General features: G+C 35.3%; 1 protein-coding gene across 5 annotated transcripts in view; it reads right to left on the bottom strand.

The window, feature by feature from the left end:
• The window catches only part of NRDC (nardilysin convertase), a 92006-nt gene that overhangs the window by 59758 nt on the left and 4591 nt on the right, over positions 1–27657 (bottom strand). For 4 of the 5 annotated variants that reach the window (XM_049700054.1, XM_033435532.2, XM_033435531.2 and 1 more), the window contains exons 2-6: positions 9136–9454; positions 6579–6712; positions 5598–5667; positions 5356–5437; positions 4357–4510 (exon numbers count right to left, since the gene is read on the bottom strand). In XM_049700054.1, the coding sequence (XP_049556011.1) occupies positions 4357–4510; positions 5356–5437; positions 5598–5667; positions 6579–6712; positions 9136–9454 (759 nt within the window). The remainder of the gene's footprint in view (positions 1–4356; positions 4511–5355; positions 5438–5597; positions 5668–6578; positions 6713–9135; positions 9455–27657) is intronic. The other variant, XM_004273862.3, reaches the window with a different exon arrangement.

Below are 27657 nucleotides of genomic sequence, written 5' to 3'. Positions count from 1 at the left end.
ATACCTTAGAAAAATACCTTTTTCTCCATCATCATTATTCCTGATTGATATGTTATTGTTGCTTTAATTCTGTATACTTTTTAAGTTTTTTAATTACTGTTTTAAGTAATCAATGTTCATTTATATTTATTCACATAAAATGACTCTCATTGTTCTTCTTTTTTTTTTTTACATCTCTGATCTGCATTTTTCTTCTGCCTGAAATAAATTCTTTAAATTTCCTTTGGTAAGTTGGCTGGTGGCACACACTCTCAATTGTGTGTCTAAAGGTCTATTTTACAATCATTCTTACAAGATATTTTTTGCTTGGTGTAGAATTTGTGGTTGGTAGTTATTTTCTTTCAGGCTATTACAGATATCCCACTATCTTTTTTTTTTTTTTTTTTTTTGCGGTACGCGGGCCTCTCACTGTTGTGGCCTCTCCCGTTGCGGAGCGCAGGTTCCGGATGCGCAGGCTCTGGATGCGCAGCCTCAGCGGCCATGGCTCACAGGCCTAGCCGCTCCGCGGCATGTGGGAACTTACCGGACCGGGGCACGAACCTGTGTCCCCTGCATCGGCGGCGGACTCTCAACCACTGCGCCACCAGGGAAGCCCCCCCACTATCTTTTAGCTTCCACTACTGCTGTTGAAAAGTCATCCATCAGACTAACTAATATGACTTTGAAGGAGTTCTGCCCTTCCATCTTGCAAAGATTTTCTATATTTGGTTTTCTGTAGTCACTATATCTTTCTATATGTGGATGTCTTTTAATATACACTTTTGGAATTAGTTAAACTTCTTTAACGTCTGATTTGATGTTCTGGAAATTTTCCAGTGACCAAACCTTCAAATATTTTGTCTACTCTATCTTTCTCTCCTCTCCTTCTAGGACCCCAGGTAAATACATATTTGACATTTTCACTCTATCCACTATGCCCCTTTTCCTTTTTTTCTGTACCTTTCATCTTTTTTCTCTTCATACTGTATTAGGGATTTCTTTTGGTCTATCTTCCAATTCACAAATTCTATCTTCATCTATAGCTACTCTTTTCTTAAACTTGTCCATTGGGTTTCAATTTCAATTATCATGTCTCAGTTCAAAATGCTCTTTCTTTTTTTTATATTTCAAATCCCATAGGTCACATTTTATAGTTTCCTATGCCTTGCAACTGTATTCAAACTTGTCCCTTATTTCTTTAAAATTGAATCGTTTTTGTAATCGTACATTCCAATCTCTAAGATTTCTAAGGCATTAAAAGTCTTTTTCTGTTTTCTGTTCTCATTCATGTTGTCTTGTTTTGTTGTGTGCCTGCTTATGTGTGACTGAATGCTGGTCACTCTACTTGAAAAAACTGTTTATAGGAGTAACGTAAAGCATAAAATAAAGGTATTTTCCTTTTGAGAGGATTTGTGTTTGCTTCTCTTGGGCATCAGAGAACACTACCAGCTCTGGACCATGTTAAATCACAATCAAGGCTTAAGGTTTGCTAGACAACTCAGGCATTTTGAAAGCAGGCTGTAATTCCTCAGGATGGCTAATCCATTTCTTCAACCTGAGGGTGATGCCTTCTGGAGTCCCAGTTTATCATGAGAAGGGCATCCTGTTAGACATCCCACCATATGAACATCCTGGGCTTTGATAATTCTTGCTCTTGCCCTGAAATACTGATAAACCAAAGTTCAAATTTACTGAAATTAGCAAATGCCACCAGGGCAAAAGCAGCTTCCATTCTCATTTACTTACTAGAGTAAAAATTCAGTCATCTCCTCAACTTTTTATTTAAATGATTCAAAATACTGATAATGTGACCTGTGAAGGAATTGGATTTTAGTGACTTATTAAAAAATACTGGCACTTAATCCATGCTATATAAGAGTCCTTTGAAAATGATCCAAAGACTTTTTATGCCTTACTAACTGTAGAAGTGTAATATTTTCATATTTATTATAGTATAGGCAATGCTTAATGCTCTACCACTATCTACCATTTATGGCATGAATTCATGGTTTGATATTCTTATTTATTTCTCCTATTAAGCAGTAGCATTCTTCTTATTAATTCTGATAGGTTCTTTTTCTTTTAAGTAGAAATAATCTATAATAAATGTGTAAATATCTTTTGATTTCCTGAAGTAGTCCTTAGATTTCAAATACATAGAATTTCTTAAGAAGAAATGAAACAAGTTCTTTAACTAGACTTTATACCAAGTTGCATCATCTCTGAGGTGGTCAGAATTTATTCAACATATCCCTTGCCTATTCTTTTTTCCAATGAAGTGGATTTTTTCCTTCTTTATATCTGGATATAACCAAATATAAAGTCATGAGAATTCAACTTGTCTACTGCTTAAGCTTTCTTCACACATAAAGACCTGTTTCGATGTTGTGAAACTTGGAAGCTGAAAACTTTGAAACAAGAGCAAACATGCAGTCATCCTAAAAGTATTCCTAATTTTCTCATGGCTTTTTTTTTTCTTTTTGGCCATGCGGCATGTGGGATCTTAGTTCCCCAACCAGGGATTGAACCTGCACCCCCTGAAATGGAAGCGTGGAGTCTTAACCACTGGACGGCCAGGAAAGTCCCAGAGTATTCCTAATTTTCTAAGTTTATAGAAAAGATAAATTTGGGCATCATTTGCATTGCGTTTGTTAATTTCTTTTGTCTCTATTCTTTCGTTTGTTATTTGGGAATTAAATGTTTAATTAGAGAAACACTGAGATCAAATATATGTGCTATAAGCATGTCCTTAAGTATATGATTAAAAAAGAGCTATAAACTAGTTCACTGAATGTAAGTAGACAGCCATATTTTAGATTAATGAAGAAAAACCACTAAGTTGTATCCTATTATAAATATTGTCATCAAAGTAATTGTATCAATTTTAATGGAATTTTGGCATTGTTTTAGGAAAAAAAGTTGTTAATCTGGGGGTTCAAGAACACATAAAGGGGCTTCCCTGGTGGCGCAGTGGTTGAGAGTCCGCCTGCCGATGCAGGGGACAAGGGTTCATGCCCCGGTCCGGGAAGATCCCACATGCCATGGAGAGGCTGGGCCCGTGAGCCATGGCCGCTGAGCCTGCGCGTCTGGAGCCTGTGCTCCGCAACGGGAGAGGCCACAACAGTGAGAGGTCCGCGTACCGCAAAAAAAAAAGAAAAAAAAAAAAAGAAAAAGAAAAGAAGAACACATAAAATATTTATTTCATTGAAAATAATGGTATATGCTTTCAACTTACAGGAATTTACCTAAAAGTTTTCTCAGGGTCAAATTAATCTCTTAAGGGATGAGACAATTTAAGAAAACTGGACCTTTGTCATGTTTTGAGATTTTTTTTTTTGCCATTTCTGTTTTGATTTTATGGCATTTTTTTCTATTAAAGAAAAACTGTGTTAATTCATTCAAGAAATATCAAGTATCTGCCAAATTCTTGATGCTGGAGATATATCAACAAAAAATAGTCCAAAATTTCTGCCCTCAGGGCTTACATTATACTGGTCAAACTTGAGATTTCTTTTTTTTATATTTCAATCTTATGTTTATCTAGATTTTGGTATAAAGTGACTCCTTTTTTTCCAGCGTAGGCTTTGGTTTACAACCTTGTGATAGCAAAGCTCTACTAATGCCCTGACATAAACTTTCTAGAAGACAATTTTGCAGTGAGTATCAAAAGTTCTTCTAAAAAAAGCTTTAAAAATATTCATGAAAATAGAAATTTCACTCCTTAGAACTTAACTAAAAGAAATAATTAAGGATGTACACAAAGATTAGGATATTCATCATAGCATTACAATACTAGAAAACTGGAAACAATTCAACTGTCCAATAATATGTGACTGGCTGAACAGATTATGGTACTTCTATATAATATGAATCATAAACAATCACTTAAAATCATGCTTTATAAATTATAAAATTATATGTAAAAGTGATACACCTTGTTTAAAAATATGAAAAGATATGAACAAGCTGATCCCATATACGAGTATAGATAGCTATATTCTAAAATATCAATCACGGTTAACTCTAGATTATGAAATTGGGAGCAATCTTATCTCTTTTTGCTTCTCTGTTTTTCCATATTTTCTACTAAATTAGAAAATAACAATTGCAATAATGAGTCAATAGAGACTATGTTATGTACAAAACTCAAAAGGTGTTTAAAGGGCTTCAGTTTAATCTTTAAAACAAAGACTAAGGATTACAAAACAAGAGCCAAGGCGTATTTATAATTTGCTCTTTTCTCCAAATAAAGTATTGTGACAATTCTACAGAATTAGAACACTGCTAGAAAAGAAATACCATAGAATAATGCCCAATATTTCCAATTGTAAGGTGGCATTAGATAATCAAAATAAAAATACATTTTGAGTTAATTACCTATCCAGGGCTTCTTTGAAGTACTTCCTCTGGACATCAAACTGAAAGACTGTACGTTCACAATCCGTTGAAGCATTATCACTACCCCCATGTTTCTTCAGGAAGGCGTCAAACCCATTCTCATCTGGATATTTCAAACTACCCATGAATACCACTAAGTGGAAAGAACACAAAGTCACAGAACACAAAGATACAGACAATGTTTTTATTAACAAGGATGAAATTTCTCATATGCAGAAAAAAAAAAAAAGAAGAAAATATGTCATGAACAATGGTTACGTCTGGATAATACTTTCTTCATTACACTTCTGTTTTTGTAATTTTCTATAACGTTCATATATTACTTTTATTCTCAAAGCCTAAACATTTTATTTTTAATGAAAGAAATACATAATTTATTTGTGAAAAGGTTAAAATGTAAACACAGACATATAAACAGATTAATTTCTACTGTAAAATCTCATGAGAAGTTTACCCTCAACTACTGAATAGCTTAGAAAACCAGAACACAAAAAAATGAGTAATTTAAGTATCATAACTGTATAGCATTCACAAAGGTTTTACTTGGGTACATTCATAATTAAACTGAAGATTTTCTGTTTTATTTTGATATTAATCATGCCTTTTTATTTTATTTCTGATGCTTTGACATCTTGAGGCCTTGCCAGCCCTGGAAGAGACTGCCCCTCCCAAGGCTACAGACTAAATTCCTAGAGGTTAGCAATTTTCTCCTGATTTGTTGGGCTTCCTGTACCTGAATAATAAAACCTACATTTTAAAATAGTTTTCTAAGTGGTTTCACTCTAATCTTCAAAATAAGTGCACTCAAGGAGATTAAAATTAAGTCTTCCCCTATGATATCCACTAACATTTTTTCTTAGTTTTTCTCTTATTAAACAAATTATAATTCTACCAAACCAGTTACTTATCTTTGAAATCATTTCATTCAAATTTAGAGGGAAAAACACACCCGGGAATGATATTTTACAAAGATCTTACTGTGCTCCAAAAAGTGTGCCAGCCCTGGCAGGTCATCTGGATCAGCAAAACTCCCAACTCCAACACAAAGAGCCGCTGCAGACTGGAGTAAGTAGAACACATACAAATAAACAGTGAGTCAATCCTAAAGGAATAATATAATCATCTCATTTTAAAGATTTACTTGGAGATGGACTTTTTCCAATAGAAAGTAACAAAATTCTTTCCCTGAGAATCAGGAGGAGCAGCAAAGTGAAACTCACCAGAACTGTGTCAGTTTCACCCTGCTGCTCCTCCTCTTGCCATCCTGCCAAATGCTGAAGAGGTGCAGACCTAAGGAAAAAAGCAGAAACAGACAGAAAAAAGCGAAGGGGGACTGGCCAGCCCACCCAAGTATTATATTGTGCCAGCATTTCAAAGTTCTGGACCAAGTTTGTTTCCTGATTTATCAGATTTCAGAAATCTGCAGAAGTAATATACCTGAGTAGATTCTGTCTAAAGATCTCTAAGCAATTAAAGGCTCTCTGTGTTCAGTAACTCAGTTACTAGATGGAAACTTCTCAATATGTTACTCAGAAAATCTTGTTTTTATTAAAACAGGGCATAAAATAACAAGTCAGGAAAACATCTAACAAAGAAAATAAATAAATGGTTAAGAAAGAACATCTTTAACTATTAAAAAACTACAGAACTAAACTTTAAAGAGGCTTTTTAGTTCTTCACTTCTTATTGAAGATATATAAAATACTTATTGGTTGATATTCTCCCAATACCTTGGGAAAATCAGTTTCCAACAAAATAGATGGTCAGGAGGCATACCAAATTCTGCATTTAAAATGATCAGGGCATACCATTATATCATTATAAGTTAAAAGATACAAAAGGGGAGAGAAAAATAGTCAATTTGAATCCTTGAGGATAGAAAGTTGAATTATTAACCTTCCCAAATTTTACAAATGTCAATTTTAAAGGGCTAACAGATTCGATGACACAAGACTGTTTTGATAAATGGTTATCCTCTTAGAGGGCTTTTAAAAAATAGCATACACCTGGTATAAAGTCTAACCATGTGTCAGAGGAGAAAAAAAAAAAAGTAAGTTTTTGGAAGAACCAAATAGTCTCACTTGATACCATAAATCCCATACTTAAGCCTTAGGCACATAAACTCAGTTACAACATGAGGGAATATCCACTTCTTTAAGGCACAGTCTAACCTGTTCTGTGATGTTTAATAGATGCCTAACCTGCTTTCAGCTCCAACTACCCCATAAAGTTTTCTTGTCTCGACCAGCAGGGTTGAAGACATTTTTGTATAAGTTGACTTAAACCACAGTCTATCAGTCAGCTTTGACAACAGCAAAAACAGGCTCTGCAATTGCTAGAAAAGAAATTCATACTTGAGAATTATCTACCCAAGAAATTCATACTTGAAAAATTCATACTTGAGAATTGACTTAAGAAAGGCCTAAACAAATCATAATTCAGCATATATCATATTTAAATTCCAATCTTGTTAATTTATCAAAGCTTTCAGATTAAGAACAATTTCCTTTTGAGAGGAAGAAAATAGAGGGGATAAAAATGATAACTCAAAAGAGTAGTTAACTTGCTAATTAGGTAAAAGTTCTCCAAAAACCTCAAAATTTTTTCTTCCCACTACCCTTATAAATTCACATATTTATCTTGAACACATTTCACATTTTTCAAACAAAAAATCATAAAACCGCTGCAAACCCTATACTACTCTTAAGCCACCTCTTACCTAGACTATCTACGTTATTTCCCTTTTGTAGCCATTTATTCATTCAATGAATATAAATCATTTTCCCAGATCATGGGATCAAAGGAAAGCCTTTCACTCGTGTACCCACTGCATCTGAATCTAAACAATTCGATCTCTTCTTCAAATTGCATTAGGTTCCTCCATTCCTTTCTAATATCCAGAGAATTAGCTATCAATATCTTATGAGGGAATATATCATACCAAGTTTTCAGAAAAGAAAGACAGCACCTAAGCCATTTTTTAAATGATCTCTAGAATGTGACCTTACTGCTTCTAGACGAGGTAACATTTGGAGTTTGATGCACTTAAGCAAGATAAAAAGGGGTACCCAAAATACTGGATGCACATATTCATTTGTCAAAGAGGTTCACAATTTCTGTATAAATCTAAGATATTTTATTATATCTTGACAATAAAATTGGCTGTCAAAACAATTCTTAATTTAATCCTAGAGTTTTGCTCATCAGTTGATAGAAGGTATACAGAAGTCCAAAACACAGGAAAAGCTACAAATAGACAGACATATAGAAAGAAACTTACAGACAAGGAATATTCAGTTATGAAGTTATAACACAGTAAGTTTTGGAGCTAAAATGGACTTTAAAATTTATGTAACCTAATTCTCTTGTTTTAGAAATGAGAAAAAAATGAGAAAATGAAAAGGCCTAAGATCATTCAGAAAGATAGTGACAGACTCAGAATTAGAATTCAGGTTTCCTGACTGTCAATGTTCTTTCCATTTCTGACTTTTATCATTTCTTCCCTTCTATTATTCCTCTATTTGGAATTACTAGATCTATTTTAAATTAAAAGTGAATTTATTAATTCCCAATTTACTTACAAAGACTTTAGTATAAACTATCAAGTAGCATATATTTTTTTTTTTCCCCCAGTGTTTTGGTTTTCATCCCTAAAGCTTTCCAAGCTAAAACCACTTGACCTATCTTGCTCTCCCAAAACAGGCATCACTCACAATCTGAATAGCAAGGGCAAATAGCTTCTTTAAACATGACTCAATCCCTCCAACACCTCAGTGAAAGAATTGCCACAATCTTCTTTAAAAAAAAAATTTTTTTTTCCAGGAAGAGTATCTATCAAAGAATTTATTTAGGCCATATCTGCTACTTAAATCTCACATCTTCACACTTTGAGAGCTGACTTTATAGTATTATACATATGACCTTTAGATTTTAGTGTTAATAATCTGAACTTTAATTCATTCTTTGAGGACTGTACCATGTTGAATGCATTATCAATATTCAAGATACTAGCTTTAACAAACATTTGCTGATCAATTCCACTATAATAGCTCCAGAATATTATCCTCCAATATAGGTATTTCCTACTGCAAAATGGAAACATTCTTAAAAAAATATCCAGAGAGGAAAATTATCTCTATCAAGCCCTACTTATCTATTCACCTATTGTCATTATATGTTTCACTAACTAAGCTCAACTCCCCATTTCTATTTCATTTCTTCCAATTTACTTATTATTTATTCAGACCTCTGGTGCTTCCTCATAAAAAGAGATAAATCAGATTCAATTACCAAGACAGAAATTACCCATATGAGGACTCTTAGAACCCTAGGCCCAGGTGAGGACTCTACACTAGCCTTGTTCTTTTATTATGCTTTTTCCAGTCTCTCCAAGGATGATACTCTTATTCCTCTATCCCAGGCTAAGAATTATGCGGATCCTCACCTCCAGACATTTGTTTTTAAAACATATAACGCAGTCAAATACTACCAGTGATTACCTCTGAGAGTTATGGTTATGGGCAACTTTTATATTTTTGTTTTTCTTTATTTTCCATTAGCTTCTATAATAAGCATTTGTCACTTTTAAAATTAGAGCAAAACATTTTTTTAAATGTAATCTTTATACAGAATAAATATACCTTTACTAAGATCAAAAGATATATATTTCCTTTTGGCCATTAAGAGATAAACATAACTTTGGAACTTATCCCAAAGAATTCCCAAATTAGAAAAAGATATAACAGACATGATTCACACCTGTTTTTCGGTGGTTTTCTTTCTAGCTTCTGCCCTCTCTTCTAATTCTTCCAATTCATTATCCTCAGTATCAAGATCATCATCATCATGTTCATCATCATCATCAAACTCATCTTCATCATCAAAACCCTCTTCATCATCATCTTCTATTTCCGCTCCAGAATCTTCATCATCATCGTCGTCGTCGTCATCATCTTCTTCTTCTTCTTCCTCCTCTTCTTCTTCCTCTTCATCATCTGTTGCATCACCCATTTTACCTTCCACATTACTTAGGTCTGAAATCAAAAGTGCCTGCAAGCCATTTCGTAATTTGATGTATCTAAAAAAAAAAAGAGAAAAAAAAATCACAAAACATTTGAGTCAGCCATTCATTATAGTACACCAATGCAAGTGATCAGCTTACCAGAATTATTTTAAAAATCCAAGTACACACACACACACACACACACTATTTTTAAACTAATGAAAACTGGTTGATTGTGAGGAGAACCTCAAAAGCTTATCAGTTTCCAAGTATCTACAGGGAAAGGATAAGAGAGATGCTTCCCTGTTTGTATTTTCTAAATACAGGGAATCTACCCTGTTTGTATTTTTAATTTTGAACTATGAAAATATATTTACCTATTCAAAAACTAAATTTTAGAAGTTAAACATAGACAACAAACCCACCACCCAGCCTCCCTTACTATTTTTTTTAGCTTATAAGTATTTAATAAACATTCTACCATACCAGAAGACCTACCCTAAAAGAGACATATCACTCAATATACAGAGCAGTCATATCAGCTTAAATATTGAATCAAAATCTCATTATATTTAAACTCTGTTGATTCCTTTTGGTACAATGTGTTTGATATTTTATACCAGTCTCCAAAGATGCTTTTATGAACTAAGAAAATGGCTACATCTCTAAGAAAAGTAAATCCCACAGACTAGTAGCACCGCTGTAAGCATGACTATCCTAATTAGTAAAACTGTTGTGCCAGTTTGATGACTGAGTACCTATGACAAACTTCTCGCATTTATACTCATTCTTCAGTGTGTTAGTCAATAAACATTTACTTAGCAGCCTGAAGTGTATAAGATACATTAAGGGTAAAGAGAATAAAATCACATTATTCATCCTCAGGCACTCACTGTCTAGTACAATACAATAAAGCCAGTACAATACAGAATGACAGAGGTAAACACAGGTTGTTAGAAAGAAGGAAGCAGTCAGGGAAGGCTTCTGAGATAAGGTACACTTAACCTGAGCATTGAAGATGGGGAAAAAAAAAAGTTTTCTAGCAGAAACTATAAAAAATAACATGCACCAAGAAAAGGAGCCTATGAGTCAAGATGGAAGACAAAAAACATGGATTTATCTCCTTCCCATATCAAAATTCACATTTAAAAAACAGCGGGCTTCCCTGGTGGCGCAGTGGTTGAGAGTCCGCCTGCTGCGCCCCCGTCCGGGAAGATCCCACATGCCGCGGAGTGGCTAGGCCCGTGAGCCATGGCCGCTGAGCCTGCGCGTCCGGAGCCTATGCTCCGCAACGGGAGAGGCCACAGAAGTGAGAGGCCCAAGTACCGCAAAAAAAAAAAAAAAGTTATGGTTATTTTTTGTTTTGGCTTTGTTTGAGAACAAAATCACAACAGACTTTGAAAATGTTAGCATAGGAAACCATAAACAAGACGAAAAGACAACCTACAGCATGGAAGAAAATAGCTGCAAATGATACAACCAACAAGGGGTTAATTTCCAAAATGTACAAACAGCTCATATAACTCAATATCAAAAAAACAAACAACTCAATCAAAAAATGGTCAGAAGACCTAAATAGACATTTCTCCAAAGAAAACGTACAGGTGGCCAACAGATACATGAAAAGATGCTCAATATCACTAATTATTAGAGAAATGCAAATCAAAACTACAATGAGGTACCATCTCACACCAGTCAGAATGGCCATCATCAAAAAGTCTACAAATAATAAATGCTATAGAGGGTGTGGAGAAAAAGGAACCCTCCTACACTGTTGGTGGGAATGTAAATTGGTGCAGCCACTATGGAAAATAGTATGAAGTTTCCTTAAAAAAACTAAAAACAGAGTTACCATATGATCCAGCAATCCTACTCCTGGGCATATATCCAGAAAAAATGAAAACTCTCATTTGAAAAGATACATGCACACCAATGTTCACAGCAGTGCTATTTATAATAGCCAAGACATGGAAGCAACCTAAGTGTCCATCAACAGATGAATGGATAAAGATGTTACACACACATGCACACATACACACACACGCACACATACACACACACACACAGTGAAATATTACTTAGCCATAAAAAAAGAATGAAATACTGCCATCTGCAGCAACATGGATGGACCCAGAGATTACCATGCTGAGTGAAGTAAGTCAGGGAGAGAAAGACAAATATTATATCACTTATATGTGGAATCTAATACAAATGAATTTATTTACAAAACAGAAACAGACTCACAGACGTAAAAAACAAACTTATGGTTACCAAAGAGGAAAGGGAGAGCGGGGAGAAATAAGTTAGTAGTATGGGATTAAAAGATACACACCACTATATATAAAATAGATAAACAACAAGGATTTATGTATAGCAAAGGGAACTATATTCAATATCTTATAGTAATGAAAAAGAATCTGAAAATATATTATATTTATATATGTATAACTGAATCACTTTGCTGTATACCTGAAACTTACACATTAATGTAAATCAACTATACTTCAATAAAAGAAAGAAAAGGATGCCATTACGCAGACCAGAAGTTTTTAGAAATTATTAGAAAACATGTGAATTTAATCAGATTAATGGAGAAAATAGAAAAGAGAACATGACAAGGTATTAGTTCTTCCCAAGAAAGTCTGAAAAAAAGCCTACACTACCCACTCCCACCCCACACACATACCTCAAGTCTATCCTTAGCAGCCTGAAGAAAGCAGATCAGGTGTATTATGGGCTAACTTGTGTTCCTCCAAAAGTCTTATGTAAAAAGTCTTAACCTCAGAATGTGACTGTATTTAGAAATAAGGTCTTTAAAGATGTGATTAAGTTAAAATGAGGCCATTAGGGTGGGCCCTAGTCTAATCTGACTGGTGTCCTGATTAAGAGGAGGAAATCTGGACACACAGATACTGGACATGCCCACACACAGATCAAAGAGCAGATGGGGAGACAGCAAGAAGACCGTCAACTGCAAGCCAAAGGGAGAGGCCTCAGAAGAAACCAAACCTACTGACAGCTTTATCTTGGACTTCTAACCTCCAGAATTGTAAGAAAATTAATTTCTGTAGTTTAAGTCACTTTGGTATTCTGTTATGGCAGCCCTAACAAACTAATACAAGGCCATTTCTCTTTTCAAAATCCATCAATGGCTTCCCATCATACTTGGAATAAAATCCAAAATCCTTACCAGGGCCTAGAAAGCTCCACATAATCTGGCGCCCCACCACTTCTCCAAACTTCTTTCCTACTCTTCCCTCATTCTCTTTGCTCTGACCAAAACGTTATTGTTCTTTCTTGAACATCTGCTCCATCTCTTTCAAGTCTTTGCTAAAATGTCCCCTTTTCAAACACGCTTTCTCTGACGCACTATCTAATATTGCACCCCAGTCCATCCCTATCCTCTTTTATCCTGTTTTAACTTTTTTCACACTATTTATCATCACTTGTTTTTGTTTTTTAGTTTTTTGGGGTTTTTAAAAACTTTTCTGTCTGCACCTTTAGAAAGTTAGCTCTGAGGGCAGGACTTTTCTTTTTCTTCATAGCTATATTCCCAGCACCTAAGACATTGCCTGGCACTTAGGAAACATTTAAGAAATATTTGTTGAATGAACAAAAGAATGTTAATGCCTAAAGGGGACCTGATACATGATAGATACTTAATATCTGCTAAATGAAACAAAATATCAAGTAGTTTTATAAAATAAATAAAATTATGTGTACACATATACACACTAAATGTACATAAAGGTATAGCAAAAGAACTAAAAGGATACAAACCAAATGTAACAATAATATTACATCTGGAGAGAGGAATAAAAGTAGAGCAAGATACAAGAACTTTCATGCTTTACTCTATAATTTCTACATATTTTTCAATCTTTTGTAATAAAAATACAATCACTTATTTGTATAATAAAAATAATTTAATGAAAATCCAAAACCCACTCCATAACAAATTAAGAACACACACACACACACCCCTTAGCTTTACAGAGAGTTAACTTCTACAAAATCATCAAATCCATTTAAAGATAATTATGGACAAAATGCTCTTCATCATCACTTCTATTCAGCACTGTATTAGAAGTCCTAGCAAATGAAAATAGATCCACAATATAAATAAACAAAATAGATTTATACAGCAAAGATACTGAAAGCTAAAACAATTCATTGCAAAAATATACGATTACCAAGAGAATGCAAGAGAATTTAAAATATATATATATTAGTATAGTATGAAGAGTTCAGCAAAGCATCCAAATCAAGAACCATGAACGAAAATCATGAATTTCCTATATACCAAAAGTAACCAATTAAAATGAGATTTAAATAAAAGATCCTATTCACAAAAGCAAAAGAAACTATAAATATATATCTAATAATAACACCTCATATTTTAAGTGTATTAACTTATATGTCTTAACCCATTTAATCTTCATAATAACCCTAATGAGTTATTATTCCCATTTTATGGATGAGGAAACTAAAGCGCGCGCGCACACACACACACACACACACACACAAAATAAAGGATTTTTATTTGCCCAAGCTTAGCAGGGATTGAACCCAAGTAGCATGGCACCAGAAGCCATTCTGTTCCTCATCCAACATGAGGAAAACTAGAAAATTTTACAGGAGAAAATAACAGACGTAACTAGTCATACCATGTCATTGCAATGGGAACTTCAATATTACAAAGATATAAATTCTTCCCCCAAATTAATCTATAAATTCAAGGCAATTCCAATTTTAAAATCCCAGTAAGTGTGTGTGTGTGTGTGTGTGTGTAACTTGGCATACTGATTCTAAAATTCATATGGACCAAAAAAAAACCCAAAAATGCCAAGAACATTTTGAAAAGGGAAAACATGAGAGGGAACTGCCTTACCAATTATAAAAATAAATATTTTAAAGCAATTAAAATTAAAGAGTATACTGGAACAGGAACACCTACAGATCAATTTAAGAAAACAGGTTCTAGAAACAGAAAAATGTTTATAATATTGTTGCAATACTTTATTATAATTCAATAAATGATGTTGAAACAATAGATAATTCATTTAGGGAGATAAAATAGCCATCTCTATCTTACACCTAACACATATAAATTCACATAGCTTACAGAGCTAAAAGAAAAAAAATGTCTTAAAAGTATTTATGAGAAAATATTGCTATAATATTGGCATGAAGAAAATTTATGCTAAACAAGATACAAAATCCAGAAGCTATAAAGGGCGGTGGGGGGGGAGGAAAGATTTCACTATATTCTAATTTAAAACTTTTCTAAAACAAAACATCATAAATTAAATCAAAGAGAAAAGTACATATTGAGAGAAAAGAATAACAATATACATGAGTCCCTTCAAATCAATAAGAGCAAAAACCAAAAACTAATAAAAATAGGTTTAAAAATATATACAAACATTTCAAGAAGAAATACAAGATGTCTAATAAATGAAATGATGCTGAACCTTAGCAGAAATCAAAGATAATCAACTGAAAACAACAAAATATTTTTCATCCAGCAAATTAGCTAAATTTGTATTGCTATCCAATACTGACAAGGGGACAGGGTATTCTCACACACTTGCTTATGAATCTCAGTGGGTACAGTATTTTTGTAGGAGAATATGGCCATACCTATTTTCTTAAAAATGTAAACTCTGCATACGTTTCAATCCAGTGATTTCATTTCTATATATCTTATAGAAATGTTCACACACATGCACAAAGATATGTCAACAATGTTCACTGCAGCAACATTAGTGGTAGAGAAAAATTGGAAATCATCCAAATGTCCATATATAGAAAAATATGCAAATACATTATCTCATAGCCATACCACAGTATACTATATAGCCTTCAAGACCTCATTTCCATATACAGAGAGAAAACCATTAGCGACTCAGGTTCTATCTTAAATTGCTATTTTTAGACCTAGACTATGCTAAATCATTATAGGTCAAAAAAGGGTACTTGGGGGGCTAACTCTGTAATTATATAACTCGTCATTACCTCCCCCCAAACCATGTAGTCTCAATTATTTTTGTGTGTGTGTGTGTGTGTGTGTGTGTGTGTGTGTAAATTTTTGGAGGGGTAGGGCTCTTCTAAGATGTCTAAGAAAACCTCTCTCCCTCTAGCTTATTCAACTTGTCTACCTTTATTTGGTTTCATCCTCACACTGCTCCTGTACTGACTATAAAGACTGAAGTAGGGAATTCCCTGGCAGTTCAGTGGTTAAGACTCGGTGCTTTCACTGCCAGGCCCAAGTTGGGGAACTAAGATCCCACAGACTGCAATGGCATGGACAAAAAAAAAAAAAAGACTGAAGTATATTTTTCAAACCAAGCCCAAGAATCAAGAATGTGGCATTATTTTCTTTATAATAAAGTATCCACCCACTCATTTTTATTTGTTCCTTAATTAAATGAACCAACCTTTTGTGAAGCCACTTCCAGTCACTAAAATTACCACAGTTAAGAGCTCATGTATTTAAATCCAAAAATACTTGAGACCATATAGTGGGGGGCAGGGGGCGGGTAGTGACAAGTTACATAATTACAAAGTACCGTCTTTTAACCTAAAAAGATTTAGTACTCTCTTTCTAGACCTGGAATTAACAATTTAAGGCTAGAGCCTTAGTCATTAACTACTGTATAGTACATTTGAAACTTTAGACATCTTTGCAGTTTAAAGCTGCAGACCTGGTTTAAGAAGTCCATAAAAGCATTCATTGTTATGCTCACCAAACCATTAAAAATTAAATCCCTGTTCAGTTTTGCCTATAATTCTAGGCCAGTTGCAAATCTCAAGTTAAAACAGTCCACATAGTAAAGCTGATATGGCCTGCCTGAGTCAGCTAAAGCCTTCTCACCCAAGCTGCATTAGTTTAAAGCTAACCATACAACTTGTTTAAAAAAAGAAGAAAAAGATGGGGACTTTCCTGGTGGTACAGTGGTTAAGAATCCACCTGCCAATGCAGGGGACATGGGTTCAATCCCTGGTCCGGGAAGATCCCACGTGTCCCAGAGCAACTAAGCCCGTGCGCCACAACTACTGAGCCTGCGCTCTAGAGGCCACGAGCCACAAGTACTGAAGCCCGTGCGCCTAGAGCCCATGCTCCACAATAAGAGAAGCCACCGCAGTGAGAAGCCCGCGCACCACAAGGAAGAGTAGCCCCTGCTTGCCGCAACTAGAGAAAGCCTGCGCACAGCAGCCAAAGGTAAAATTTTTAAAAAGGAGAAGAAAAAGAAACAAAAACTTACTGCATGGTACAATATAGTTCTTGCAAATAACCAAGATCAAAAAAATCCACATGCTTCTCTGCTTGTTAAAACATAACAGCAAACTACCCCATTTAAGACTCACCAGAAGGCCTTTTTGTTCCCTAATGGCAGTCCTTCCCTATTTCTCAAGGTTCCTCATCTATGGATCAGTTGTTAGGTTATTAGGTGTAATTGATCATTTTAATAATGGCCCCCACAGTGACCTGGTCAATCTTCCCAAGAGTTGGAGTCTATTTCTCCCCACCCCTTGAATCTGGGCTAGCTTTGTAAACTTTGCCCTATAATTTGTCGTGAAGTCCTAGAGCCTAGGCCTCAAGATGCCCTGCAGCTTCTGCCTTCACTCTCTGGGGACTCAGCTGCCATGTCAAGAAGTTTAAGCTAAACTATGAATGAGGATATATTATGTGCAGAGAGAAGGCCTACCTTCTAGCTGTCCCCACCAAGGCCTTAGACATGTGATTGAAGCCATCTTAGACCCTCTAGCTCCAAACAACCCACAAAATGAATATAGCCACAAAAATGAGCCCAGGTAAGAAGAAAAAAAAAATTGCCTGGTCATCCCATAGAATTGTAAAAAAATAATAAATCATTGTTGCTTTGCGCCGCTTAAATTTTGAGGTGGACTATTACACAGCAACGCTAATACATTAGGAGGACTCAAATGATTGAACAAGTCCACTTCCTGGTATATACCCAAATGAGTTTAAAGCAGGGACTAGAAGAGTATTTGTAAGCCAGTGTTCACAGCAGCATTATTCACAATAGCTAAAAGGAGGAAACACCTCAAAAGTCTATCAACAGATGAATAAACAAAATGTGATATATACATACAGGGGAGTATTATTCAGTCTTAAAAAAGACGGAAATTCTAACACATGCCACAACATGGATGAATTTTGAAGATATTATGCTAAATGAAATAAAGCAGATACATAAGGACAAACATGGTATAATTCAACTTACATGAGGTACCTAGAATAGTCAAATTCACAAATAGATAGTAGAATGGCAGCTGCCAGGGACTGGGAGGAGGAGGAAATGGGGAGTTATTATTTCATGGGTGCAGAGTTTCATTTTAAGATGAAAAAGTTCTAGAGATGGATGATAGTGATGGTTGCACAGCAATGTGAATATACTTAATGCCACTGAACAGTACACTTAAAAATGGTTAAAATGGGGGCTTCCCTGGTGGCGCAGTGGTTGAGAGTCCGCCTGCCGATGCAGGGGACGCGGGTTCGTGCCCCAGTCTGGGAAGATCCCACGTGCCGCGGAGTGGCTGGGCCCGTGAGCCATGGCCGCTGAGCCTGTGCGTCCAGAGCCTGTGCTCCGCAACGGGAGAGGCCACAGCAGTGAGAGGCCCGCGTACCGCAAAAAAAAAAAAAAAAAAAAAATGGTTAAAATGGTAAATTCTGTTATGTGCAGTTTACCACAATTTTAAAAAAGCACGTCTCTTCCCCACTTGATTTCAGAATCAGACGAGAAAAAGGGAGGGAACAGAAAAATTGAGAGCAAAATGTCAGCTTTATCCTTGATATAAAGCTAGGTTGGAGAACACAGCTCAAGAGCGGTTTGGAAATGGCTTGCTAACGCTCTCTGAATTGAAGTTATCCACGAGAACGGAAATATTTCCCCCAAAAGGCAGAGCTAGTCGTGCACTCAGTCTACTGCACTGGCTAAGAATATGCCAAAATACTGGCTGTCTGCAGGCTGGAATGAAAAGAGAGATGAAAAGGTTAGAGTGAGCATGCCCAAGGTCATTCTACTGCACTCACTAATCAAATAAGCCACTCCTGTGAAGGGGAAGAAGAGGTAGAGAAAGAGGCTAACAGTGTTACCATAGTAAAGTCCCTCTCATTGAAACAGTGTTCCTATATTATATAATAGCTTCAAAAGAAAACAGAGGGGAAAAATTCAAGAAAAATTTCCTGGGACTGAAGAATTTATATTCTAAACTGACTGAGGAATGAAGATACAAGAAAACAGTTGAATTGATGGATTTATTGATGTGTTTGACCATAGTTAGAGGAGTTTTAAAGCTCTGGCAGAGAACTAGGGTAGAATTCATGTTAGATCACAAAGAGCACTAAACAAAAATAATAGTAATAAGGCATCTTAGATATGATGCACGAGCAACAATAAAAATAATCATAAAAATTTAGAACTTTTGTGCTTCAAAGGACACCATCAAGAGAAAATTTTTGCAAATCATTTATCTAAGAAGACCTATATCTAGAATATATAAAGAATTATTACTACTCAATTAAAAAAAGTAAAGTTGGACAAAGGATTTAAACAGACACTTGTCCAAAGAAGATACACATAGTATAAGAAGATGACAGATGACTAGTAAACACATGACAAGATGTTTAACATCATCAGCCATCAGGGAAATGCAAATGACAATGAGATACCACTTTATACTCTCTAGGATGGCTATTATCAAAAAGACAGATACTAGCAAATGTTGGTGAGGATGTAGACAAATTGGAACTCTCACACGCTGCTGGAAGGAAAGTAAAATGGTACAATCACTTTGGAAAAGTCTGAAAGATCCTCAAATGGTTAAATGGTTTCCATATGATTCAGCAATTCTATTCCTATTTATTATATACTTGAAATAAATGAAAACATACATCCATGCAAAACTTATACATAAATGTTCATAGCAGCATTATTCATAATAGCCAAAAAGTATCCATCAACTACTGAATGGATAAATAAAATATATCCATACCATGGATTAGTCAGCAATAAAAGAAATGAAGTACTGGTACATGCTACAATATGGATGAACCTTGAAAACATTAAGTGAAAGTAGTCAATCACAAAAGATGACATATTATATGATTCCACTTATATGAAATGTCCAGAACAGAGGCACAGAAAGTAGAGAGACTTCTAGAAAGTAGATCTAGAGAGACAGACAGGGATTAGAGAGACAGAAAATAGATTATCATTTGCCTAGGGCTTGTACAGGTTGGACCACTGGGGAGGGCTGACAAGTAAGGGGTGTGGGGTTTCTTTCTGAGGTAATGAAAATGTTCTAAAATTGTGGTAATGAATGCACAACTCTGTAAATATACTAAAAACTAAGGAGTTGCACACTTTAAATGGGTGAATTGTATGGTATGTGAATTATATCTAAATAAAGCTGTCTTTAAAAATAAGGCAATTTTTAATACTAGAGACAACAAAGTTACTCAAGAAAGAAGATGTAATCATAGTAGACTACATGTTTCAGTATGAACAATATTTTGAGCTATAAATATTGATACTGGTTTATCAAAAAAAATTGGGATGTATTTTAGAACAGGAAGTGGGATGTTACATCTAAATATCATTTTCAGTAAAGACCTATTAATGAAAAATTAATAAGTTACTAATTTTAGCAACAAAATCAACCAGATTAAAGATTTATATCAAGTAAAATAAATGGAAACAGCAAGAAATCAAACTTTTTAGTCCACAGACATGAAAATTAGTTGACAAACCCTCCCTGCAAATAAAATATGAATTTTTAGGCCATGACATAATGAAAAAGAAATTTACAAAATAAAACATGATAAAGATCCCTGAAAAAAGATTCATTCATATATGAAAACTTAACATATGACAGAGTTGGCAATATAGGAAAAAAAATATACCAGGAATTACCAAACTATGGCTTACAGCTTTCAAACTAAGAATGGTTTTTACTTTTTTAAGTGGTTGGAAAAAAATCCAACAAAAGATTAATATTTCATGATACATGAAATTATCTGAAATTCAAATTTCAGTGTCCATAAACAAAGTTTTATTGGAACACAGCCACACTCATTCATTTACTTATTGTCTATGGCTGCTTTTGAGTCACAATGGCAGAATGGAGTAGCTGTGAGAGAGCACACGCAGCATTTTCACTGCTGCTCGACAACCTAAAAACCGCAGCAATGAATTTATAACTGAACAGCATTTCAAGTGTCACATGTACTGTAACTTTTTCTTTGAAACAACAGCACATATCTATCATGTCCAAATAAGGAAAGGGGAAAGTTGAATTCAAATGTCACACTTTCAATGTGGATTTTGTTAATAAATTCCCATCTTAAAAAAAAAATTTAAATAAATAAATAAATTCCTATCTTTAGTAGTCATTTGCTCTTGTAGACTTTATAATCATTAGTTCTGTTAATTTTTGTCAGAAATAGAAGCTCAGGGACTTCCATGGTGGCACAGTGGTTAAGAATCTGCCTGCCAATGCAGGGGACACGAGTTCTGAGCCCTGGTCCAGGAAGATCCCACATGCCATGGGGCAGTTAAGCCCATGTGCCACAACTACTGAGCCTGTGTTCTAGAGCCGGTGTGCCGCAACTACTGAGCCCACGCACCGAGAGCCCGTGCTCTGCGACAAGAGAAGCCACCGCAATGAGAAGCCTGTGCACCTCGACAAAGAGTGACCCCCACTCGCCACAACCAGAGAAAGCCCACACGCAGCAAAGAAGACTCAACGCAGCCAAAAATAAATAAATAAATTTATGTAAAAAAAAAAAAGAAATAGCTGAATTTTTTTTTTTTTTGGCTGCTCCGCACAGCTTTCAGAATCTTAGTTCCCGACCAGGGATCGAACCCAGAACCGTGGCAGTGAAAGCACAAGTCCTAACCACTGGACTGCCAGGAAATTCCCAGAAACTGAATATTTTTAATTTCCTTTACTCTAGAGTAAGCAGTTTGATGGCTTAGCAATAGGAACCTTTTATTGCAATGTTTTGAGCTCAGAGTAAAAACTTAAACTTTTTTGAAGAACAGCCTTCAGCCACTGTCAAATACCAGATGGCTTTGGAAGTTAGCTTTTGCTGTGGACTTCATGTTTCTTAATGATTTCAACCCAAAATTACCAAACAGTGCCTATACGCAAAACTTATGTTTCAAAAACAACTAATGTTATCTGAATTACAAGCAATGGCAAGCGGCTTTATACTTTTCCTGTGCTGTTAAAAGTTAAAACAAGAAGCCCTATCTCCATTCCCACACAAATTTGCCACAGATACGTTTTCCAAGCAAACTACGGTTCCAGCAGTGTTTTTCAGATGGTGGTGCAATCACAAAGGAAATTTCCTTATTTCAAAGTCCTTTTAACTGTGCAGTTGAGGAGCTTCCACCTAATTTTCAATCAGAAATGATTAATCTACAATGTAATGGCAAAAATATCAGAGAAGAAACTAAACGGCAAAAATATCAGAGAAGAAACTAATAGAATTCTATAAATGCCTTCCAAGCAATGAATATGTTCAAATAAAATCAAATGCTCATAGACTAATATCAGTATTTGGTAGTACCTGTCTGTGTGAAAACACATTTTCAAAGATGAAATATGTAAACTCTCATTACAAATCAGTATTAACAGATGACACATTTGCAATAACTTTAAAGACAGGGAACATTAACTTTGAACCCCACCAAAAGCAAAATGCTATCCCTCCCAAAAAGAATTCCACCTCTTCTCACTAGTAGACCTGTATTACTAAATAAAGTACTACTATTGTATTTTGAACTTAATAAAAATTTTATTAAAAATTTGCAGAGGGAATTCCCTGGTGGTCCAGTGGTTAGGGCTCAACACTTTCACTGTGGTGGCCTGAGTTCAATCCCTGGTCAGGGAACTAAGATCCCGCAAGCTGCACAGCATGGCCAAGAAAAAAAAAATTTTTTTTTTAATTTGCAGAAATTTGTTTTCTTTCTTGTTATATAGGTACCTACATAATATCCTTAATTTTCCCTCTTGACTGACAAAGTCTAAAATATTTATTATCTAGCCCTTTACAGAAAAAATGTGGTGACCTCTGGGATATAGACTTTTCAAAAGGTGTGCTTGGACAACTGGCTGCCCATATTTTTAAAGAACAATAATAAAATTAGATCGTTACACAAGTGTAAAAAGCAAAACAATAAAACCTCTAGAAGGAAATAAGATGAAAAAGCACAAACCATAAATAAAAAGATGAATAAATCTGATTAAATTTTAAGACTTTATAAACAAAGGGTAATGATAAGCTATATATAGACTTAGAGAATATATTTGCAACTCACATAATCAAAAATGGATTATTTAAAAAAAAAAAAACGGATTATTTAAAATATGTAAAGAATTCTTACAAGTCAATTTAAAAGAGGGGGAAAAAAAACAACCCAACAGAAAAATGGGCAGTTCATAAAAGGAGAATCCAAATGGCCAGGAAACATGAAATAATGTTTGATTTTATTAGTAATACGGGAAATTGCAAATAAAAAAATTTTTAAGAGAAAAATATTTCCCACAGATCAAGTTCTCAATAATTTTTTTAAAAATCTAACAGTATCAGGAATTGGTAATAATATATAGAAGCAGGAACTCTGGAACAAATGTAAATAGTACAACTAATTAGAAGAGTACTTTGGCAACATCTATAGTAAGGTTAAAAATTAGTCATTTCACTTATAGGTATATAAATAAAGTCTAAAACGTGTACTCAAGGGGTCATGTATAAAAATGTACACTAGGGCTTCCCTGGTGGCACAGTGGTTGAGAGTCCGCTGCCGATGCAGGGGACACGGGTTCGTGCCCCGGTCTGGGAAGATCCCACATGCCGCGGAGCGGCTGGGCCCGTGAGCCATGGCTGCTGAGCCTGAGCGTCCGGAGCCTGTGCTCCGCAACGGGAGAGGCCACAACAGTGAGAGGTCCACGTACCGCAAAAAAAAAAAAAGAAAATGTTCACTGAAGCACTGGAAATAACCTAAATATACAACAATCGAGAAAAGATAAATTGTGGCATAAGCAGAAAACAAAATACAACAGAAAATTGGGAATAATCTAAATGACCAGTGGTAGGAAAACAAATAAATAATGATATGTTCACACAAGATATTAAACAGCATGTAACACAAATAACTAGTATTACACTTATCAGCATGAACAAACCTCAAAAGCAATGTTAAACCAAAAAAAAAAAGGTTATGAGACATCTAATGTGATATAATTTCTATTTATATGTCTTAAAACATGTGAAAGCAATAATGTATACTGTTTATAGATAAATGCAAATTTAATAAAAAATATAAAAATATACATAGGAATGGTATATATATATAAAATTCAAATAATGGTTAAGACTGGAAAAAGAGGATAGGGAATGCAATAGGAGGGGGCAATATCCAAAGAGCTTCAAGTGTATCTATATGGTTTTATTCCTTAAAAAAATATTTTAATCTGAAATAAAAACAAGAAATAAAATGATTTTAAAAAAGGAAGACTGCAAAACATATCCTTATATATCCATCAGGCCAGAGAAGAAAAGGATGAAGGGGTCAGAGATGGAAGCAAGACTATAAGAAAGGCACCATTCTAGGCACTAGAGATATAGGGATGAACAAAACAAAGTCCTTGCTCTCATAAACAAGTAAATATATAGTATATCAAATAGTAAACAAGTGCTATGAAGAAAAATAAAACAGTAAGAAAGAGCACAGGGGTGGGGAACCTAAGTAGAATTGTTATTCAATACAGGGTGCTATTTAAAGCCACAACACAGGGAGCAAAAGCAGACAGGTAAGAGAAGTCCAAGAACTGAGCCCAGGCGCTCCAAAATTTAGAGATAAGGAGAAAGGAGATAAGGAGAAACCTTGCAAATGAGGCAGAAAGAGAACTAAGAACAGTGTTGACCTGGAACTGAAAAAAAGCATTTCCAGAAGGAAAGAACGTTCAACTGTGTCATAAGATACTGAAAGGTCAAGTAAGATAAGAACTTGAGAACTGACCAACTGTAAGTTATTGGTGATCTTGAAAATAGCTATTTTGGTAAAGCAAAGTGGCAAAAGCCCACTCTGAGTTCAAGAAATAATGGGAGTAGATGAACTGCAAATTTTGAATACAGACAACTCTTCTAACAAGCTTTGCTATCAAGGAAATAGAGAAATTTGAGTAGCTGGAAGGGCATAGTTCCAAAGGGATCTGAGCAAAGAAATGCTTTTCCCCAGAAAATGGGAACAATTATAGCATATTAGTATGTTCATGGGAATGATCCAGTAAAAAGGGGAAATTGATGATGCAGGATGGAAGGGGAACAACCGGTGAAATAATTAGTGGCTGGGATCAATAAAGAGGGGATGGGATCTATTGCACAAGTGGAAAGATGGGTGTTAGGTGTATAGACAGTTGATTTATTAATAACAGAAAAGAAGGCATACAAAGATTCAAAGAAACAAAATCCCTCTCTACAAAAATTTCAGCATAATAGAGGGGAAAGACAAACCAGTACTTACAAAAAGATGAAATAGCTTGACAAACTTTGCTACAGGGGCACACAAGAGTGTAAATAGCTCACATATAGGAGGGGAAGATTGAAAGAAGAGAAGTAAAGGGTTCACAGAGGAGGTAACGTTTGACCAGAGTACAGCATGTGCCAAGAAAAGTAGCACAAAACCGCATAACAGAATGTGAAGCTGGAAAGTTAAGAATCAAAAAATGGAGGGACTTAGACCTTACCTGCCGTGGTTAAGAATTTTGCTTAGAAGGAACCAAATGAGAGAACACAATTCATTTATACTCCAGTTAGTGCTAAGTACCTGCTCAGTAATGTATTTTCATAGAATAGCATTTAGGCTATCAAGTAATAAGAGCACTATCTAATAGGATTACTGTAAAGATTAAATGAGATAATCTATGTAAACTCCATAGAATAGCACTTAATACCTAGTAAGCACTCAACAAATACCAGTTATTATTAGGAGAACAAAGACCATTGTTGTTGGTGGTAATAGAAATATAAATTCTCTGTCTTCAGAGGACCAAGTGAACTTTCCAAACTACAATCTACTTCCAACCTTTCTGCAAACAGTTTAATTCTGGTCCATGTAACTAAGCCCACCATCTCCACCACAAAAAAAGAAAAAATAATACACACACACACACACACACACACACACACACACACACACTAGAAAAGGACTATAATATACTCAGTTTCCTATGACTTGGACAGGCTTAATGACTGACTTCATTCTAGGAACCAGTATGAAAATAAGACCTATGTCAGAGTGAAAGTCCCAGAACAAACCATCTTCTTATCTGCCAGTTCTCCCAAGTAAAGAATATCCTAGAAACAGACCAGATCACCAGAGGTTACCCTACATATCTACCAAACCCATTATGATTGGGTCTACACCCAAAGGATTCAGTTGAGAATAAACAGGCTTCTAAGGTAAGGAAAAATTTGATAATCTAAACATCCTATAAAATGCTAATGATTAAATTATCGTATATCTACACCATGGACTTCTAAGTGGACAAAATATATTGAAAAACACTTAATAAGAAAATGTTCACAACATTGTTAAAGATAGTATTATACCATTTCAAAATTATAAATTACAACTGCATAGCAAAAAGGAATAAACGTTACCAGTGGTTAATGCCAGGTGGAATGATTATAGGGAATTTAAATTTTTTCTTGTTACCTAAATTTCCTACAAGGACCAAATAATACTTTTGTTTATTGATCAATCTTTTTTAATTACTAAAAAGTAAACAACTCAAGTCAAATCTCTCCTCTTCTCTAGAGAAACAAGCTTACTTAATATCACTTCTAATCATTTCTCTACATATCTAAACACAGTAAATTACATTTTAGGTAAACATATAATGGGAGGTGTTGTTTTCTGGGTTTTCTTTATAAAAATGGAATTATACAATATATTGTGGTTTGCAACTGGCTTTTTTCATTCAATAGTAAATGGGACACCTCTCCATATCGATAGATAAAACCATCTATCTATTTTTTTTTTTTTTTTGCAGTACGCGGGCCTCTCACTGCTGTGGCCTCTCCCGTTGCGGAGCACAGGCTCTGGACGTGCAGGCTCAGCGGCCATGGCTCACGGGCCTAGCCGCTCCGCGGCATGTGGGATCTTCCCGGACCGAGGCACGAACCTGTGTCCCCTGCATCGGCAGGCGGACTCTCAACCACTGCGCCACCAGGGAAGCCCCCATCTATCTATTTTAAACACTTTATTTTTTTAATAAATTTATTTATTTACTTATTTATTTATTTTTGGCTGCATTGGGTCTTTGTTGCTGCGCGCAGGCTTTCTTTTTAGTAGCAGTGAACGGGGGCTACCCTTCATTGCGGTGTGCAGGCCTCTCATTAAGGTGGCTTCTCTTGCTGCGGAGCACAGGCTCTAGGTGTGCGGGCTTCAGTAGTTGTGGCACGTGGGCTCAGTAGTTGTGCCTCACGGGCTCTAGAGCACAGGCTCAGTAGTTGTGGCACATGGGCTTAGTTGCTCCACGGCATGTGGGATCTTCCCAGACCAGGGTTCGAACCCGTGTCCCCTACACTGGCAGGCAGATTCTTAACCACTGCGCTACCAGGGAAGCCCCTCTATCTAGTCTTATAGTTACATATTATTTTCATTGTAGAATGGTATAATAATAATCTTTAGCCAACCAATGGACAATAAAGTTGTTGCCAACTTTTTGCTATTACAGTGCTGCAAATATCATTTAATTGTGAACATATTAAAACAATAACAGCTAACATTTGAATGCTTATTATGTGCCAACTACCACAAGCTTCTATATGAATTAAATATACTACAATATCACCATTCATATTATTATTTGTATAATTTATATTTTTTTCTCTGTAACCTGCCTATTCATACTTGTTTTCTCTCAAAAATCAAGTAATTATTTTTTAAAACTGGCCAGGATACAAATTTGATCTAAAAAGTTCCTAGCAGAATATCCCCAAGAGTTCCATGAAAATGCCTGGCATATGGGCACTCATGCATTTAGACATTCTACAAATACTATTTGAGAACTATGACATGCTGTAAGTGAGCAAAACAGAGTTGAACTCCAGATTCATAGGTTTTTAGCCTAGCAAACATTTGTTAAATTAACTTAATAAGAGGAAAGAAAAAAAAAGTGAAGAGAGGAACACATCAATTAGAGAAAGAATAGTACCATATACATCAGCACAC

This window comes from Orcinus orca, chromosome 1, assembly GCF_937001465.1.
Source record: "Orcinus orca chromosome 1, mOrcOrc1.1, whole genome shotgun sequence".
In the NCBI taxonomy this organism is placed as follows: domain Eukaryota; kingdom Metazoa; phylum Chordata; class Mammalia; order Artiodactyla; family Delphinidae; genus Orcinus; species Orcinus orca.
This window is presented reverse-complemented; position numbering and strand designations above follow the sequence as displayed.